Raw genomic sequence first — 21461 nt, forward strand, 5'->3', positions numbered from 1 at the left:
TCTCTTTCGTTTTCCATAACTCACATGTTTGTTTAGGACACATCTGAAAGGCAAAACTTTTTTGAAAAGGAGGGATGTTCCATTTTTACAGAAACTGGAAATAATTCATGTCAAGGGCAAATTTGATATTCTCTTTAAGGCAAGGTAAACATACTGGTTTACTTCTTGCCAATTAAAGGAGAAATTATGAACAAAACAAAACAGCAAAAGACGGCCTATATGTTCCTTTGCCACCCTGTTTCTGTGTCCAAAAAGATGTTATGATATCTAAGGGAATGGTCATTAGTATTTTGGATATTTATAGTTCCACATTCCCTCTTATCTCCCTTAAAACTCAAGTTATAGGAGGTAAGTAGGGAGAACGGTCGTAAAGATGCAGCACCAGGCAGTGAGTGGACCATTGGGGGACAGGCTCCAACCCAGATCCTAATATTGAAAAGTCCTCCCTGTCCCCAACTCTAAGAGAAAGGAGAAGAGCTAAGAGTTCTAAAAAAAAACAAAAACAAAAGGCTTTGTCTGAAATGTAGGGTGGAGTCACTGTGAGAGCTCCCACTGCTTGAGATACTGCAGTACTAGAATAGACATTCACTCGCCACGTGCAGGGAAATTTGTGAAAAGCTGCACAGTTCAAAGACACCACACAATAGAATGAACAGAGTCCAGGAGGAAGACTGAATGAATGCATGGGGCTGCTGATCACAGGATGATGCTTTTCTCAAAGCCCTCTTTGAGGTAGAGGTACTGGAAGCAAAAGGACCATAATTGAAATAACTGGCAAGGAAGGCTGGGGACAGAGGACTATACTGGCCCCAACCTCCCTATCTGCTTGATTCTAACAGTACTGAAATGGACTACTTCTGGAGATTCAATATGTTTCAGTATTGTGAAACATCACCCATTTGTGATGATTTCATAAAACAGTGGAAAAGTGCAGACACCCTGGAATCAGTCCTCCTATGATTCTATCCTAGCTTCACCTGGCTGTGTGACAGCAGGTATACAACTTAACCTCTCTGTGCTTCAAAGTCTTCATCTGTAAAATAAAGATAATAACAGTGCCTATCTCATAAGACTATTGTGAAGATTAAAAAAAAATGTACATAAAGAATACAGCAATGACTAACATATAATAAATACTTGATTAGTTAAAGCTATTATTATTGTTAATATTGAACAGGCAGGAAAATAGGCAAGTAGTTTATGATCTCTGAGAGTCCTGTTAAATACTGCACTTCAGAGACCAGCTCATGATCATCCATCTCACTAGGACCACCACAAAATAAAGCAGGACAGGGCTGGAGGACAAGAATCATAGCGTTCTGAAGGCCCACGCAGGCAACGGGGTGCACAGAAAATAGCACAGAAGAGGAGCTGGAGGCCCAGGGTACTCACTGGACTCAGAATAACACAAAACTCACAGTCCAGACAGATTTTTCATATCAGGAAACACCCAATCTACTCATCATCCCCAACTCCAGGTTACTTTCTACTTCCAAAGGCACAGCTCTTACAATTCAACCTGAAGGCATGTGGACCTCTTCTACTCTGAGCATGCGGGGGGGGGGGGGGGGGGGGGGCAGGCTTACAATAATCTGAGGCCTCGATCGCTGTTTGCTTACATTCCTCAACTAGAATGACAAACTAGACTTTATCTTGATCCTTCTAATTAAACTCTGTTCAATCAAATTTTCTAGAGTGATGATAAGGTTCTCTATCTGTGCTGATTAACACAGTAGTTGCTAGCATATGTGGCCACTGAAGAGAAACTGAGTTTTTACTCCATTTAATTTTAATTTATTTAAATTTTAAAAGTCACATGTGGCTAGTGGCTACCATGTTGGATAGTGTGGATATAATCAGTTGGGAGTGGCCATCAGCAGCACTGCATTGAAAGGGATCCTTATGTGAGTCTGGGTATCACAGGACAGAGTGCTGTGAGAGACCAGAGATGTCTGTTCTAGGACCGGGAAGGGCAGCCTTTGCCATATTTGCAGGCTCAGTTAAAGGATTTTAACTCCCCTTCCCTTTCTCTCTTTTCTAATAGCTACACTAATTCTCAGACAGTAGAAAGTCACTTTCTGCTTTTAGAAAAGATAAGATTGGCTGGAAAGAACCAGATTAAAAAGAAGGAAAAAAAAAAAGAACTTCACCCAGGATACTGCATATTGCCCCATGGTACTGACAGAAAAAATACTGGTTTGTGGCAGTTTTACGGAAGCACATAAAATCAATAGAAGGTTACACTATGAATTATTTTAAGCAGTGTTGTAGGCTTTTTTCAGTAATGTTACAGATGTGTGCAATGGACAAGTCATTAAGATGATTCGATAAATAAAAAAATAGATTGCACAGAGAGAGTAAACCACATTTTCCATTTTAAATGCAGAAGACAGACTGAAGCCACTGCAAAGAAACCAGCACGCCAGGGTTGAAAGCACACGTTCTCCAGCACTTCACTTTCCAAGAGAGAAACAGAATTCTAACATCTGATTGTTTCACAAATACAGCAGCCCTGCCTCCATGAAATACCAGCCTGGAGGAACCAAAAGATGACAGGTACAATACTACCATCACGAGAAGAATCAAGAACAAGTATTCTCATTTCCAGACCCCAGGATGGATTCCTGCAAAGCCCTCCCACGGGAAAGCTATTTCAAATGCCCCTAAAAATTTGGTTCCGCAAAGCTTCAAGATAAGAATCATTCTGAAACTCTTCTTCCAGGTTTAAATACGTATAAACAAAACGGCACCTATTTCCATCCCAGAGCTTGAACCCAGGGAAGGTTCTAGAATTATTCGCCTCTCCCAAACCCTGAGACATCCAAAGGAGAGTCAGTTGGTCCCTTAATTCAACTATTCAGAACAGAACCACATCAAAGCAATGAGCTGTACCACCCACCTTCCTCCTTAAAGAGTCCCCAGTATCTGGCACAGTAAGATAAGGAACTGCTGACAAAAGTCACTACTTCCCTGGGATTCTGTACACAAAAATTCACCTTGGGATTTTACCCAAGAAGGTCCATTTAACTCAAGTAGCAAAGGACTTTTACAAGCTGGTCAGCCTCATGGCTTGACTCCTAAAGAGGGCATCCTAGTAAGACCCTCGCTGCCCAGGAAGCTAAGGTTACAGTAAAATGTCAACCATTATTTGTTTAAATAGAATCCTTCGACGTCCAAAATGAAAAAGTGGTCATTGTTCGTCCTGAAAACAAATGAACTGTTGTACTTTTTCCTGAACGAATACATAACATCGAGTTTAAACATTAACCTCAGGAAATCAGAAATAACCTCTTCTCTTACCTCCACTATTGTGGTTTCTGCAGCTTTGCACATCGGCAGGTTGAAATTCCTTGCACTTTTCCTAAATTAGGGGTGGGGGAAAACAAGGAGGTGGGGAAAGAAGACCAAAAATAAGGAGTGTCTCTCTCAGCTTTAATTATTAGTTTAAAATAATTTCTGTAAACTAGGACTCTGAATCCTTTTAAAAGAGTGTATCATATTTTCCATAAGTTTCATAGCTATTTCATAAATAAAAACAACACAATGGCCACTTCATTAAATTGCACAGTTTTTTACGGGGCTAAGAAAAAGAGGGACTATTTTTCACCTTCAATATATATTACACACAGAAAAATAAAATGGATATTAATAAATCTACTCTAAAGCTTATTTCTCTAAACCTTTTGATACGCCACTTTGTTTCTATAGTTAAATGTTTCACTAAACTTGCTCTTGTTAAAATATTAAGAAAAGCAGCAAGTACATTATACGAGAAGGTATGATAATTATATTCTCTATTAAAGAGAAGCCTATTGCTGAAATTAAATGAAACATTCATGGGTAATTTGTGAGTCACCTACAAAGATCGTTCTAGAGAACCAACTTCAAATGAAATTTTTTAAAGTACAACACCCACATTAGACCCAGCGGTGTAAAAATTTCATGAAGGGGCCAATTTTCCTGATGGTTCTGCATTCCCAAGTTCTTAAACTAATGCGCTTCCTCCAATCATAAAAATTTAAATGTATTTTATTTTCTGAGAGGGTAAACTGATGGAGGAATTTCTTCAGTAAAGGGAAATAAGTCACAGCTATGTCTTATCAGCTCTTTTATGCCACTAATGTTTCTTTCACCTGGATTCAAGAATACATAGGGTGTCCTTGAAAGAGGAATCTTTGTGTCCTTTCACAAGGTAGTGTTGGATGCAGACATCCAACATCAAAAGCCCCAAGGGCAGAGTGGCCTGAGGTGAAAGCACACAGGGCTCTCCCCCCTCAACAACGGCCTCGCCAGACCTCTGTCCCTGATGTCCCATTAAACATGAAGGTCACCTAGAGGTCAGTATCTTAAGGACCCAGGCCACCTGACCACTGGCAATGAGCACTTTCATTTCACACCAAAGCTCAACAGCTACTGAGCAGAAACCACACGTATAACGTCTGTGCTAGGAATAGCCCTCATGCCGTCTTTAGAAAACAGAGCCAGGCAATAAAGCACAGGATAAACTCATGGAAATATTTTAAATAATTCATTTCCATTTGCTAATATACAATTTCATTAATCTTTAAAAAAAAAAAAAAACTAAGTTTTGCAAACATTGCACCAAGGTGTCAAAGTCGGCATCGTTCAAAGGGTCCTCTGTAATTGCCAAAATTAGCTGTAATTTCAAAAACTGGCTGAATTCAAGATATCAAATATAGTATTAGTCTCATATAAGATCTTCAGAGATGAACAAAAACAACACTGAATGTGACCATTGAGAATTTAATTGTGATCATATCAAAGCTGCATTTGGTAAAGACAAAAAAAAATCACTAGCTAAAAGCAGCAGAGGACACTATTATGGAAAGAAAATTATTTCTGTAATTTAACAAGTACAGTCTTCAAGGCCAAACATTTTGGAAAACTTTTCTGTGTACATTCAAAGGTGGCATAATTTTCAAAAAAACAACTGTATAATCCCTAAACACAAGATACTAAATACTAGGTATTTACTATGCTTAGGGTAAGCAAAAGACATGGAAATCTATTAAATGGCTTAATATCTGTGGCTATCCAGACAATGAGAATAAAAGTTCCATATTATTAAGGTTACCCAACTTTTCAGACGTAATCTTTACAAGCATTTCCTAGTAGATACCAGTAGTCTTGGAAAAAGACTAACCTAAATGATTATTAATAATATTTTCCCAGAATATCAAAGCAAGTTAGGCATTTTAAGACAATACATATAATAACAATGTCAAATTAAATATAATCGTGTGCTTTTGTCACATTTTCTAAGCATGTTGCAGCACTGCAACTAGTCTTGGCAACTGAAATACAGAGGGGCAAAAATAACTTGTATGTGTCTACACACAAGTGCACATAGTCAAACAGTTAACAAGCAGTGCACCATGGACACCAACCAATCAGAACAGATGTCCTCAGGGACACCCAACCAGCACCACCACACAGCAGTAGTCCTGCACAGACACACACATATATATACATATGTGGGTGTGTTTGATTTTAAGCCATTTTTTAGATAAATTTTAAAACACCAAATAGATTAAGATATTCATTTTGTAATGATAATTTCAGAAATATGAAGTTGCTGAAATGCATTACATTAACAATTTTGAAAAACCATCGTACTACCTGAAAATCACATTTCCTGCTCGGTCTGCCTTCCAGGCTTTCACCAAAGCAAAATCCCCCGTGATTGCTTCCTCCAAAATAAAATGCTGACCATCAAACTCCCTCACCTGCAGGAGACAAAGAGGACGTGGTCAGGATCCGCACAGGCCCTGTTTGGCTGTGATACATGCTCTAATAGAGGAAGATGGTTAGGGATACAAGCCTTGTTGAGGAAGGTTTCTAGAGAGACAAGATCTAAACTGAGGCTTCAAGGATGAGTAGCATAGGCAACCAGGACTTAGTCAAAGTGGTGAGGAGGAAATGGAGGGAGCAGCATGTGCAAAGGCCCAGTGGCATGACAGAGCTTGGTAAATTTAAGGAACTGAAGGTCTTCATGCTTAAGGCACTGACCGTGTGTGAGAGCATTCATGTTATTATTTGTGTGAATAAGTTACACCTTGAACGTGAAAAATAGCCCCTTTCTCTTCACCCTAGAAAAAAACCATACAAGTTACATGAAATGGGCAATGTATTGTGTTTTTACCTAAAATAGTCACAAAAATACATTCATCTCTCCTAATTAACCTATAATCATCTGTTGAGATTTTAATTGGGATTCCTAAAATTTGTAGAAAATTTGGAGAGAGGTGACATGCCATGTCCCCCCAACCCTGACCATAATATAAGCATTACTTTAAGTCTTCTTTTACCTCCTTCAATAGTTCTGATTCCCTCACACCAAAAAAAAAAAGTTTTGTATATATTTTTTAGGTTTACTCATGGGTGTTCCATAGTTTTTGATGCTACTGTGAATGTTGCATTTTATCTACTATGTCTTCTCTTTTGTCATTACTGGTCTAATGGAATGCTATTGATTTTTGTATGTTTATTGACTTTTCATTCCACTCCGAGTGGGAGGAGAGGCGAGAAGAGGCATAAAGCAAAACTATGCCATGGCATTTTGTTCCTTTTTTCTTTATGGGGACTTAGCTCTGGGAATTAAAACAAAGAAGAGAGGAAACAACGTCAATACCGAGTCTCCATCACCACACAGACAGGAGCCCTTCGAAGGCTGGACTCCATTCTCATGCCTACTGCGCCCCCTGGCGGACAAATGTAAGCATTTTACAGAAAGCTTCAGTAGAAAGTTCACGCACAGCTACTTTTCTTTAATTGTGGTTTAAAATAGAAATCCTTTCTTAAAGAACAGCTTCTTTTAAAAACATTATCTCACTTTCCTCCTAGAAAATATTAATGAATTTAGGGGATCATTTATGAATGAGGACCGAATTGATATGATCTTAGACAAATTATACAGAAGATATGTGTAAGTGATGCATCGATACAGTTTTTAAGAGTCGTATGTATTTCAAAGTCATCACCAATGGTGGCAGTTGTTGAGCCTTTTACATACAGATCTAGGAAACTGCATACACATCTAAATATATGCTAACTGAGGGCAAAGTTAAAAAGCTGGCATTTTGTTCTATTCCAATTATACAATTTCCCGAAGGGAATGAATGTTAGCTAATCTAAAACATAAAAACATGGAAGGTACTGCTTTCGTCAAACTAGCTTTTTTTTTCACTTGGAAAAGTTGTGCATTTTACAGTTCCCCACTTCCTCCTCTGCAGTCCTTCCTTGAATCCACTCCAATCAAGTTTTCACCATTCCAGAAAAGTCCTCTACTGTAGAAAGAATCACTCTTTAGGGTCACCAATGACCTCCATGCTTCCAAATCCAATGGTCCGTTTCCAGTCCTCTCTACCCAGCCCCTTCACACTCTGACTCAGCTGATCACCCCATCCATTGTAAAAAGCTCCCATCTTTCAAATCACCAGACTCCCCTCGGTTTCCTCTTCACTCACTAGACACTCTTTCCCATCTTACTTGCTGCTCCATTTCCTCTTTTCAACCTTTACATATCAGGCCTCCCTCTTCTAAACCCTCAAATGCAAAAGAGGTGCTCTCTCTCTGCACTCTGGCCCAAGCCACTCATTTGGTCCCATAGAATTCAGTACATATGCGGATGCCTCCCAAGTTCCTGTTCCGGCTCTCAACGCTCCCCGAGCTGCAGTCCACTGAGCTCCTCCTCTTAGAGGCTCATGAACATCTCAAACGGACCAAGTCCTAGACAGGGCTCTCTGATTACCTCCAGGCTTGGCCCATCTCAGTAAGCAGCACACTTGATTCCTGCCTGCTCTTACTCAGTAAATCCTACTGCCTCTACTATCAGCTAATATTTCAATTCCAGCCACTTCTCACAAATTCCACTATTACTACCTTAGTCTAAACCACCTTCCACTCCCATCGGTATTAACACAACAGCCTCTTCAGCTCTCTTGCTGCTTCTGCTCTTGGGCCCCCACCAAAAAACTCATTACCCAACGGCCACGGTGATCCTTCCAAAATGTAACTCAGACCACATGGCTCTCCTGCCTCTACTCAGAACTCCAGTCCTCCCACCCTCTGCCTCAATTACTCTGTTCCGGTCTCACTGCCCTGCTGTTCCGTGCACAAGGCAAGCCTGCCCCAGGACCCTGTCCTTCCCCTTCCTAGAACACAATCCTATAACTTTCACCCAGCTCATTCCCCTATTTTATTCAGGACTCTACCAAATGTCAACCCCTCAGAGAGGTTTTCCTGACTCAGCCTGGAACACCACCTCCCTGGCCACTGGGCACTCTCTCTGCCTTTGCCCGACTTGATTTTTGTTCACAGCACTTCCAGTGCTGATGTGGAGAGTTTGTTTCTCCGTTCCCTGTCAGCTCCTCCACTACAAGGAGACTTGGTCTAGGCGCTCCCCTTTCCACCGCACTTAGACTGGTATGTGACAAAGAGAAGGACCGCAAGGAGTATCACTGATTTGAGGAGTTCACTCACTTCCTCTTCCCACTATAATCAAGGAAAACAAAGGGCTAACAAGAATCATTTCAAGAAATTATTTGTTGTATTCCTAGGGGATTCAGACAAAATTACAGAATTGCTGGATTCATGCACCTGACTCCAGGCTGAAATGAACCCAGGTATTCAGAACAGATTCTAGTCTATCCTACGCTTTCCCAGGGTAAGCTAATGCTGTAACTTCCAGAAAGCTCTCAAAGCATTCACCCGATTTTGCAGGGCATCTTTATCTACATTAACTCAGATCCATTTTAATAACTAGGTGCCTGTCTTTTACTTTATCAAAACTTTTTAAACCTAGTTAGGCAGTAAAGAAGCAAGATAGAATATGAAAATGTTAATAAAAGCCTTGAGTCAATATAGGTCACTCTAAGCCCCAGATGGAGACACTGCTGGAGACAAACACCGGACAGCAGGGGACAAGGGCCGTGACCTTTATCTCCCAGCAAAACACAGAGGTGCAGAGTTAACACCCCATAGGCAGAAAGGTGATGAGAGCCTTGATTTACTACATTTTCGCTCCCCTAGAGATAAAATCAGCATTTCTGCAACCTTCATTAACTGTTTTGAACCATGTGGGCAGGGAGAAGGGAAAGATTCAAAAAATATATAGCAATGAAATATTGGCCTGTGTCATTTTATTTTTTAATTTTATTTTGTTTTAGGGGGGATTAAGTTTATTTATTTATATATTTATATTTAATACAGGTACTGGGGATTGAACCCAGGATCTTGTGTACACTACGAACGCGCTCTACCACTGAGCTATACCTTCCCCCGGGCCTGGTCATTGGCTCAAACTTGAGTATCTCAGATACTTACATCTAGAGTTCTGTTTTCTTGAATATGTCAGTAAAATTATTTAGTATAAGGATATCCCACCCTATCCAGCACTTTAAATAAAACTGTTATTCAGCCTGAAGCTCAGATGTGTCCAGTAAACAAAACAAAGGATGAAGGAGATAGTAACAAGGACTCTCTATTTCATTATATAATTAAAATTGTTCCCCACTTTTTAAGATTATAGACAAACTTACGATTTCTTTGGCTTATTTTTCCCCTTCCATCACATCCACAAGGGGCCTGAGCATAAAGACTTTAATCCCATATATATATCATACATCTACTCTGTTTTCCACAGAAACATAATCAGCAATTATAAACGCTCTTAAATTTGTTCAAACCTACCATAAAACTAAACTGACCCACACTTCTATGGATTATAGTTTCTTTTCTCCTCGTTTACTTATTCTGGTTCTTCTATGTGATTTTCACTACGAGCAGATGCTCAGCGTTAGCTAGAAATGGTCCCTGACATACTTACAGCGATGAATGAGTGGCAGTGTTTCCTGTCACACAGCTGTGGTTTTACGCTTATTTGCCCTGGACTGCGAGGCTGGCAGTAGCGTGCAGGTGCCTTACCTCTCGTGGCTTACTGGCAATGGCAATGCTGCCATCCTTGTTGTATTTGATGGGCACCCCTCCTTCCTGCACCAGGGTCCCATACCCGGTGCTGGTGTAAAACGCGGGAACTCCAGCCCCACCTGCACGAATCCTCTCTGCAAGCGTGCCCTGCACATGAGCAAACAACCCCCCATCAAAAGTTCATTAAGCACACTTCTGTCTGTGGGCACAGAAACACTTATCAATCTGAACAGCACCTAGCAGTGCACGTTGGTATGTTTCATTAATCCTGCAGGTGAGAAGATCAATTTAAAACAATTACTGTCTCTCTGGACAGCACCCTCTCTGTGCTGAACCCTTAATTCTTAATGTAATTGCTTATCTGTATAATCAGGCTTTCAGCTTCCATGTCTTCCACTGGTTTCTTGACATTATAGTCCACATCAGCCTATTTGTAATTTTTTTAAATCAGTTTTCAAATCTGAAGTATGTAACGTCAAACGGTAGACATTAAAAACCATACAATTGAATTTTGCGTTTTACATTTAGAATATGTTAAGTATGGCCTGAACCTTATCATTAATAATGTCATGACTACATGACAATAATGTAAAATATCCAAATGTACTTAGAATTTATTCTAAACCATTCTCGTAAGTATTTTATCTTCTACATTATCTAACGAAGGAAAAATCCAAAGCTAGACAAAGAGTACAACACAGAGGTAAATCTATCTTTAAAAGCCAAGAGAAATTCAAATTTTGTTTCACAGTAGGAACTGCTGTGTGCAAAGTTTCTTTATATCTTGTTTTGATCATCTTCGACCCCCATCTAGGGGCCAGTGACTTCAAATCTAATTTCCCTCCCTCTCTCCCACCACCAACTGCCTTTCCACCCAGTTCGCCCACAGGGGAGTAACTCTGGTTCTGAACCTCTCCTGACATGCTCCCTAACTTGAAACCTACTGTAACGGTCTAGTTACATCATGTTCCGACTAGATAACTGACTGGCTGATCAGTAGTCAGAAGAGGTGTAGACATTAATGACGGTTTGTTAATATTGTCCTAACCTAAAAACAATTTTCTACTTTATTAACTAAAGCCTTTGAACACTAAACTCAAAGCAGGGAATAACAGCTGGAATTTCAGACAGTCATTTCAAGTAGGTGGAATGTTCTGGGGAAGGATGGACTTGTACCTTAACTGAAAACCTTCCAGGTAACTCATTTTCTATCTAATGGGCAGAGGTGACCCTTTCTGTGCTGTGGATATTTTAAGTTAATAACGTTCACAAAAATTAAATCGTCAAAACCACCATAGTAACACCCCCTACTTTGAAATATTTTTTATGTCCTCCCTCCCTGAATACCTTACTCCTTCTCTCTGTCCAACTGGGCAAGGGAGAGAAAGTAGACTATTTTCCTCTGCAGGTGCCACCAGGCCCCTGCAGCTAACCCCCAGGCAAGTCCTAACCCTACCCCTTCTCCAGCCCTTCCTCCCCGGCCCTCAGGTTGCAGAATGAGTTGCCAGAGTCAATATTTACTTATGTGCCACTAAGCTGGGGAAGGAGACACTGACCTCTTCTGGCTTAAAGAAAGAATTTGCGAGAAATATTAAGGAAGTTCCTCTCCCAAGTATAGGCCCTCTGACAAAATAAAGGATAATACGAAAGATAAAAAAGGTAATTGAAAAGTTCATTTTCAACAGCTCCAAAACCCAAAGGATAAGGTATCTCAGGCTATAATGTGAAGATGAAAATATATGCTGTGGACTAATTTGTATGCCTCCCAAAATTCATATGTTAAACTCCTAACCCACAAAATGACTGCATGTGGAGGGGGGCTTTTATGGGAGTCGATATAAATGATGTAAGGGTAGGGCCCCAATCCAAGAGAATTAGTGTCATTCTAATAAAAGACCTGAGAGCACTCACTCACATGTGTGTGTCCTCCCCTCTACCGAGAACCAAATCAGCCTTGCTCCCTGATCTTACACTTCTCAGCCACCATAACAGTGAGAAATAAATTTCTCTAAGCCACCTAGTCTGTGGTATTTTGTTGAAGCAGTACAACAGTGAAGACAGTACACTTTTTGTTATTCTCAAAAAAACTTTCAGTGAAAGTTGGATAAATATCAAGCACAGAGCAATGCTGTGATAGTGCAGGTGGCAACACTGTAGGGTGATCAGGTGTGACTTGAGACACAACATGAAGCCTCAGGTAGATAGAACGGTTCTCCCGTGCATGCTATCTCCAGACCAGCACATCCTGGGATCCAATTATTTAATCTTTAAAATTCTGCTACATTACATTATTACCAATTTGATGAAGTCACTGGTAATAATATATTCTGTGGACAAAAATAAAGCAGAGTGGTGGTTTCAGAGACGAAGGCAGACCATGTCAAAATAGAAGACCAATGCATTCGACCTGGAAACCTTGTTTTACCTAGATGGCTTCAAAAAGTTTCCTCAATGGCAAACTCAGTCAGTTAGGATAGGAGACGGTGTATAAGAGGAGAAGAAACTTGCTAGATTAATTGCAGTAATTGCTTACTTTGAAATGGCTTCAGTTCCTTGGAGACTTGGGCTCTGACCCCAGTACTTACTCCGCGAGGTGGCTGGTTTTGCTACCCTCCCAGGGCTTCACTTTCCTGGTATGTCTCAGCAAGACCAGATTCCCCACAAATTTCTAATTCCATGATTCACAGGAATTAACTTTTAAGGCAATCCTCAAACATTTCAGCAAGTCCTTTTGCATGCTCCAGTGAAATATACATTATAGTGTCAAAATGAAAACACCATCCTGTAGCCTGGACAGTTTCACTATAAATACTTCCTTTTTCAGCACACAGCAACAAAACAGGAGTCCTCTAGCAATCAAGAGGTGTGACCTATGGACATATTTCCTTGGTTTGGCAAAATGGTATTCTCTCTACCTTACCTCTCTCACACAAAGAAATTTCTACAAGGAAAAAGTTAAATTTTAAAACAAGTTACCATTATAAAAGAAAAGCAGAGAATTTTTTTACCTGGGGTGTCAGCTCTACTTCTAATTCACCAGAAAAGTACTGTCGTTCAAATTCTGCATTTTCTCCCACATATGAAGAGACCATGCGTTTTATCTGCCTGGATTTAAGTAAAAGGCCCAAACCAAAGTTGTCAACCCTGGAAAGAAAATGCAAGCAGCTTACAATCAAGGGATGTCTGACAGAACACTAGCATCACTTACATTCAAAAACTTGACATTTTATATGACAAACCACTGACATTTCTCCTAACATCCTCCTTTTCTCCCACCTTGATGCCACTCCCCATCCTCATCCTCCTTACGTCACAAGTGACCATTCCCACTCAAATCTTTCCTAATTCTTATAAAAAGAAAAAAGAAGTGTCATTTCCAAGCCTCTAACCTCTTCCAGGCAGTCCTGACACACTGAGTACCTTAAAGTAGTCCAGGTAACAGGTCAACCCTCTAGCAGACTTGTTTCACAGGCCTAGCCTTCCAATATTGAATCTCATAATATTTCCCACCCACCATGGGTGTACAAAGAATAGCGGCATGGTTTATTCTTACTTGGTCCAAAAGAAAACTGAAGCCTAATAACAAGTATTCTTAAGAGTGCACTTTGAGACATGGGGTCAATTCCCTGAAGATTAATAATACACTTGTCTACTAGAGGACTCCAAATCACTAAAGAATCTCTTGGAAAATTGGTTCCTCCCCACATACACGCAGTGCTTTCTGGGTTTTGTTTGTTTCTTCCCTACTCCTAATTAAAACTGAGTGAGGCCCTCAGTTCTTCAGGTTAACAATTCCATTCCCCTAAATTCGGCTCCACCTGCAGCCTTCCCCGTCTCACCTGATGGCAACCCCATCCTTTTAGATCTTCACTTCAAAACTAGAGGAGTGAGCTCTGCCTCCCACACATTCCATGTCAACTCTACAGAGAAATCCTGACTCTACCTTCAGAATCTGAGCGTTCTCACATCTTCTCTGGGACCCTTCACCATCTCTTGCCCGGGGACTTCAGTGACCTTCCCCGCATCTACTCCTGATCCCTGTGATCCACTCACAAAATGACAGCCAAAACTGCAAGTATAAAGTATGTCAGATCTCTCACTGCTCTGCTCAAAATCCCACCATGGTACTCATTTATTCAGCACAAAGCAAAGGGTCTCATGGGATAGAATGTGATGAGGCGCCCTTTCATATCTCTGCCCTCACTCCTTTAGTTCTTTTTCCTCACTTCTCTACCTCTGCTGGCCTCCTTACTGGCTCTTAAACACACCAGGCATCTTGCCTGGGGGCCTTTGCACTGGCCTTTCCATCTCTCAGAAACTCCTCCTCCAGACAGGATTCTACATAAACATTTGCTGAACATTTGCCAAATGAATTCGTGGCTTGATTTCACTTTCCCCTTCTCATTGGCTCTCCTGTAATAAAAATCAAAGTCTTCAAGTCCCTTTGCTGGATATTTGCTGCTTGTCCCTCCGGATACAGTCTCCAACCCCAGCCTGCTCTATGCCTGGGCTGGCTGACATGTACAGACTGAATTATGAGGCCCCCCTGCCCTCTGGCTTCTGACTGGGTCCACCCACTTCTGTGGGGTTCAGCCAGTAGGAGGCATCACCAAGATGAGGGGCGGGTGATGGGAGAATGATGTCATGACTTACACTCCCCTGGCTCTCTCCCTGGTAAGCCCAGGCACACTGGATAGCCTTCTCCTTAAGGCTTCCTTCCAGGTCCTAGTGGCTCCCTCCCCTCATCTCATCAGGCCCAGGGTTGGTAGTAACAGCTCTCCTCTGTTCCTAACTCCAGAGTTCATCAGTACCCATGTTGCCTTCCCTCAGCCCTGACCATTCCTTTAAAAAAAAGTCTCTTTGGTAAACTCTCTCAATTATCCAATACAAGAGTACCATTGATATCCTCTGGAACCCTGTCTAAAGTTATGACAATGAAATAATCCACAAAGGTCGATATAGTCCATTTCCTTTCTGCAGTTTTAAATATCCGAAACTCCCTCCAAGTACAGAGGTCCATACCATAAACCAGAATACACTTGGTCATTCATTGACTTGGGAGTTTTTCTAGCCACATTTTCATGGATCTCTCCTTGGCTTTTCAACCCATTACACATTTGAACTTGGCTCTGTTTGGAGATGACCTTTCCGTATTTGTTGATCTTGGCTCTGGAAAGCATGTATATTTTGGCCTTTGCTTTATTTCTGGACTAGCAACTTGGCAAGGCAACCAAGCAATGTTTAAGATGCTCAGCCCAGGTCACCACCTGACCATGTAACAAAGTAACTTTATCCCTCAAAAAAATGCTATTAGATAACTTATAATAAGAGTGTCTTTTTTGCCACCTACTTTCCAACTCACAAATTCAGCAAACACGTATCTCAGATCTACTGTGTATCAGACACTGACAGTACAAAAATGAAAAAGGCAGGGCCTTCACTCACAATATAAAGAGAGAAGAAAAACATACATGATCCTTTCAAATGAGGAACATACCATTTCTAATAGAGAAACATGTATATTAAAGTACTTTGCATCTCTTTGATATTAAAGATAATTTGGTGGACTTTCAAAGAGATTATCTTGCTTGCTTTTAGTAGCCAACATTTTCCTTGCATAACTAGATTCGACCTTTTTCCTGCAGCACAAAAAGTTCAGGTTTCAAATATTTCAGTAGTGAAAAGATATCTAAATCCAAGAATTTGCTACAGTGATACTGTAATACAAAACAAAATGATATTTCATGAAACTCATCAGTATTCCACAACTATTTTTCATTTTCTCAATTTGAAACTTCATTTTCTGAAATCTCATTAACTGGCAGTTCTTGTCAAAACTAATGGAAATGAAGTTGCGACCATTTACCAAACTGTATTTTTTCTTGTTTACTCTCATTTTAAACATACTTAAATCTCAATTACACATGTTATACTTACTCTGTAATAATACTGAGGATCAAAAGAAAAGACAGTGTATTACAGATGGTCCCTGACTTAAGATGGCTTGACTTTTAACAACTTTAGGCTTTATAGTGGTGTGAAAGTGACAGGCATTCAGTAAAAACCATACTTCCAGGTTTGAATTTTGGTCTTTTCCTGGGCCAGCGACGTGCAGTACAATACTCTCTCCTGACGCTGGGCGGTGGCAGCCGCAGCTCCCAGTCGGCCACGTGATCACCCGGGTAAACAACTGATACCCACCCAATCATTCTGTTTTTCACTTTCAGTACAGTATTCAATACATGACATGAGATATTCAACACCTTATTAGAAAACAGGCTTTGTAGTAGATGATTTTGCCCAACTATAGGCCAATGTAAATGATCTGAGCATGTTTAAGGCAAGCTAGGCTAAGCTATGATGTTCAGTAGGTGAAGTATATTCAGTGCATTTATGACTTAGGATATTTTCAACTTACCATGGGGTTATGGGGACGTAACCCCATTATAAGTGGAAGAAGATCTGTACTTAGTATAAGGTTAATTTATGACACAGGAGGTTAGTAAGAATTTATGGCAATAGGAGACAAGTGAAATCTTCCACAAGCTGAGCAGGAAATCCAAGTGCCCATCCCAGGAAGTGGGTAGCCCTTCCCAGCACAAATAACCAGATCCTGGAGGATGCTAATGATCAGCCACAGCGACCTAGACCTCCCCACTGAGCCCTGCAGAGCTCTCAGAGCTGCAGCTGTCTCTACAAGTAAGGAAGAAGGCACCACAGAGGGGCCATCTGCCCTTGTCTCCTGGTTCAACATCACTGGTGCAGAACCAGAAATTTTATTTAGGGTGAGAAACTGCTGACTGGGCCCTCACAGAAGTCCTGTCCCTGACTTGTAAGGTACTACAGGCATACCTCAGGGATGTCTAGACAACTGCAAAAAAACAAATATCACAATAAAGCAAATCCTGAAAATTTTCTGGTTTTTCAGTGTATATAAGAGTTATGTTTATACTACACTGTAGTCTGTTAAGTGTGCAATAGTATGATGCTAAAAAACAATGCACATACCTTAATTAAAAAATAATTCATTGCTTAAAAAATGCTAACCATCATCTGAACCTTCAGTGAGTCATAATCTTTTTGCAGTAGTAACATCAACATCAAAGACCACTGACCACAGATCAACGTACCAAATGTAAAAATAATAAAAGTTTGAAATATTATGAAAATTAATGAAACGTCACAAAGAGACATGAAGTGAGCAAATGCTGTTGGGAAAATGGCACCAATAGATGTGGTTCAATGCCAGGCAACGTTTCAATTTGTAAAAAATGCAGTATCTGTGAAGTACAGTAAAGCAAACTGCAATAAACAAAGTACACCTGTAGATACAGGTAACAGATTGTACTCACAAGCACATGTACATACAGTAGTCCCCCCATATCCTCAGATACATTCCAAGACCCCCAGAGGATGCTTGAAACTGCAGATAGTACCAAATCCTATACCTGCTACCTTTTTTCCTATACATATACATCTATGATAAAGGTTAATTTATAAATTAGGCACAGTAAGATATTAACAATAATAACTAAATATAAAATAGAACAATTACAAAACATACTGTAATAAAAGTTATGTGAATGTGGTCTGTCTCTCAAAATATGTTATCGTACAAATTTAATGGCTTTTCCAGCTTAACTAGGCACTTACCACACACCTGTGGCCCTAACTTTTGCAGTCTGAGGTGCAACAGGAAAACTGGCACAAATTTCTTTCTCCTTCACAATTTCACAGATAGATGTTTCATTCTCACCATAGATCTTGGCAACCTCAGTGTACAGTTTTTTTCCTTTCCTTATTAAGTCGAGAGCACTTTACAGCTTCTCTTTGGCATATCCAAATTGCCAGCATCACTACTCCTGCACTCTGGGGCCATTATTAAGTAGAATAAGGGCTCCTTGAACACAAGGACTATGATTCAGCAGTCGATATGGTAACCGATGTGGCTGTCAAGTGACTAACAGGCAAGATACACTGGACAAAGGGATGATTCCTGTCCAGGGCAGGACAGAGAAGGAGAGTGTGAGATTTCATCACGCTACTCAGAATAGCCTGTAATTTAAAACTTACGAACTATTTCAGGAATTTTCCATGTAGTATTTTCAGACTGAGGTTGACCATGGCGAGAGCAAAACCATGGACGAGGGGGGAATGCCGTACATATTATCAGACAGCATCTATTAGTCTTCACATAGAAGTGGGGCTGCCCTTGGAGCTGGTTAAATCCCCACCTGCGAGAACTGTAATCTAAAACAATCTTGTCAAGAGGAAATGAAAATGACCAATATAGCACACCTATTCTTCCCCTGAGTCTGTCATTTAATTGGTTGATTTATAGTTTATTGTGAAACTTGGTTCATTCAAGCTTCTAATTCATATGTTAAAGTCTTTCAAAAGTCAAAGGAACAGTCGCAATTCTCCTACCTTCCTAATCAATTTGTATCAAAGTATTGACTCATCTGAGTGATTTAAGGGAGGGTTCAAGACCAGAGGCAAGAGGGCAGGGTATGTTATAAGAACGACACAGTTGGTCAGAAAACAGTATACAACAAAAACTGGTTAGAACTAGGCTCAAGATGGTGCAAGATTCGACTTCCAGTAGACCTTGAGCCTCATTATTCGATCATTGCAAATATTAGCATGTAAATGGCACACCCACAGGTGCCATGGTAGTTCCCTGGCTGACCATAAAAGGCCAAAAAGTGGGCGGTGGCCCAATTCCTGGAAATCCCCAACCCTTCCCCAAAATATTTGGAATAATCCTCCTTCTTGCTAGCCTATGAAATTATCCAGCCCATAAAAACTAACAGCCCAACATCCCAGGGCCCTCTCCCCTTCTAAGAAGGCCCACATTCCATCTGTGGAATGTGTATCTCATTAAATAAACTTGTTTTCACTTTACTATGGCCTACTCTTGAATTCTTTCCTGTGAGAAGCCAAGGACTAACCCAGGAACTTAGCCAAAGACCTGGGATGTGACCACTCTCTCGCTCCCCGGATTCTCCTGCAACAGGTTTATCTCATCAAGACTAACAGTTAATACTCCATAGTGAAGTTAAGTAGTACCTCAGGCCAACGGGTCTTACTGATCATTAAAAATAAACAAACAAAAAAAAGCAGACAATCAGGAGTCCTGCGCTTTGGAAAGACTTCCAGTTCAGGCAGATTTTTATAAGAAAGTCTTTTTTCTAAACCAGAAAATAGCCATCACTTCCAATTCCATGTTCTCTCCACTTACCCAATTCAAACCATGTCACTGGTTCTCCAATGAAGCAATGCTAAGTTGTCCTCATTTATCTGATTCTTGTGGCCAAAACAAAGCCCTCATTCCTACAGACCCCTAGGATTTATACTCCTCTAATTAAGAGATCGACTGCCAGTGAGGGTGTGCAAAGTGCCTTCTTCATGTTCAATGAAGTAGGTTATCAGTACCCACTCTGTATCAAGAATTCGTATAGATCTACACCATTCTGAGCCGTCAGAAAAATCCAACCAAGTACTGATAATCAAAAGCATTTTTTAACAAATATAAAGTCAGCTCAGAGAGCACAGGATGTGTTTAAGAACTATCAAGTGACCATGAACAAGTTACTTCTCTATTCACAGATGAGTTTCCCCTGTTAAATGAGGGAACAGGAACAGGTGAGCTCTACAAACCCGTCCAGCAACAATACACAGTGACTCTGAGACAGTTAGCTGAGCACACAGTAGGGAACAGAAAACTACTCTAAGGTAACAGCGTCGTCTATAACATATATCGGAAAGAACAAATACAATTCCGTGCAGAAAGAAAGGCTAACTATCTCCAAGGAATTCAAAAAGGGGCAAGGTTGGTGAAGGCTAAAGCAGTTACATAACTGGGCAAGGCTTCTTCTGTAAGATGGGAAAGATGTGGATACTCAGAAAAAGCGGAGTGTTTCCAAGTGAAAATGAGGGCGTAAATAAACTCAACAAAGAAAAAAAAAATGAGCATAAATGTAGGATCAGTTTTGTTTCCTAAATAATCTGTGCTATTTATTCCAAATTCCATTTAGGATAACAGACTAAACTGCCAATTTAGTTCATTTCTTTAATTTTTTTAAGATCTTTTAAGTCTTTCATTGTTAAAAGAGAGCTGACGACTTGCCGTTTTATATAAATGGCTATTGTATAAAACCAGCTTCTTCCTTGATAACTAAATATACCTTAACATGCAGGCCATTCTTCATTAAAATGTCATGGCTCATTGTTGACCATTTTGATATGCGATTCTAGTGTCTTAAGTGCTGGCTGCTTACCCTTCTCCTCCTACGAAGACCAGCAAATTTTTAATGATTAATGGTATTCTTTATATATCACCTAGGGTCAGGGCATAACCAAAAGAAAAGACTTGAAACAGATTTCAAATTAATGTCCACCTTCCCTTATAAATAATGATCTATAATAACATACAACATAAAGGAACATCTCTAAATTTTAAAATGCAGGACTCAATTGGAAAACACATATTTTAACTTTATGAAGTTTAGAAAAATAAAATCACATCAGATTGAGATATAAAATAATGCAAGTCTGCTTTGCTTATGATTATGAAACCAAAAATATTTGAAGAAATGTAACCTCCACTGCTTGTTAAACACTATCTTTCGATGCTCCAGCATATTGCTTATAAAAATAGTGAAATTTTTCCATCATTGATAGACTTCATTTAAATGTTATGAATAATTGCAATTTCTTTCAAACCAATCATTTTAAAAATGCACTTACCCTGCATTGTTGCTGACTGCAGTCAGTCCTTTCACTCCAGTCTTTAGCAAAGCTCCTATAAGATTCTCTGGAATTCCACATAACCCGAAACCTAAAATTAGCCAAAAAGATAAATAATTTTGAAGGGGATAACGTTCTTTCAAGGAAATGTGTGTGTTATTCTTTTTAATAAAAAAGAAAAAATACAAAACGCATTATTAGATGTACTAAGCAAAATGCAGATATATCTTAGCAATTCAGTAGACGGTCATACAGCTGTATTCAAAAGTTTGACATCATTTTATAGCACCAGACATCACTGCCACGTCCTTGAGTCCTAAGTGTAAAGCCAAGTGCAACGTGTTAATATGATTACATGTTGTTGCACTTAACGACACAGCTATTACTGTGTCACTTTAAAATTCAACCTTTATATGTCACTTTTTCAAGCATGTTTGTTTTATATGCCTGAATAGATTTTGCAGAATTGGAAGTCTAGGCCAATGACTTTCATCTCTTCACATCTGCCACAATTCCTCAAATGGTATTGGGTTTAAAATGGGTGTTCAAAGACTGATCAGCTGAATGAATGAATGAATGAAAAGCCACCCTAAAAATAAGCCTTGACTCTTGTGACCAAGGCCTAAAAATCCAAAGAAATGTGTAAGAATCAGGCAGCAAGTTTAATGAGTGTGAGACAGTGGTTCTAACAGACATTCCGAACAAAAAGAAGTAACAGAACTTGGGAGGCTCAGGAACGGACAGATGTACATGTGCTCTCTATC

At 40.0% G+C, this 21461-nt stretch overlaps 1 protein-coding gene across 2 annotated transcripts in view; it reads right to left on the reverse strand.

Annotated features, from left to right (window-relative positions):
- Nucleotides 1-21461, reverse strand: part of OXCT1 (3-oxoacid CoA-transferase 1) — a 120977-nt gene that overhangs the window by 92560 nt on the left and 6956 nt on the right. The window contains exons 3-7 of one of the 2 annotated variants that reach the window (XM_011000782.3): nucleotides 20698-20788; nucleotides 12957-13092; nucleotides 9946-10095; nucleotides 5641-5747; nucleotides 3301-3361 (exon numbers count right to left, since the gene is read on the reverse strand). In XM_011000782.3, the coding sequence (XP_010999084.1) occupies nucleotides 3301-3361; nucleotides 5641-5747; nucleotides 9946-10095; nucleotides 12957-13092; nucleotides 20698-20788 (545 nt within the window). The remainder of the gene's footprint in view (nucleotides 1-3300; nucleotides 3362-5640; nucleotides 5748-9945; nucleotides 10096-12956; nucleotides 13093-20697; nucleotides 20789-21461) is intronic. The other variant, XM_031444495.2, reaches the window with a different exon arrangement.

The sequence above is a fragment of the Camelus dromedarius genome, chromosome 3 (assembly GCF_036321535.1).
Source record: "Camelus dromedarius isolate mCamDro1 chromosome 3, mCamDro1.pat, whole genome shotgun sequence".
NCBI lineage: Eukaryota > Metazoa > Chordata > Mammalia > Artiodactyla > Camelidae > Camelus > Camelus dromedarius.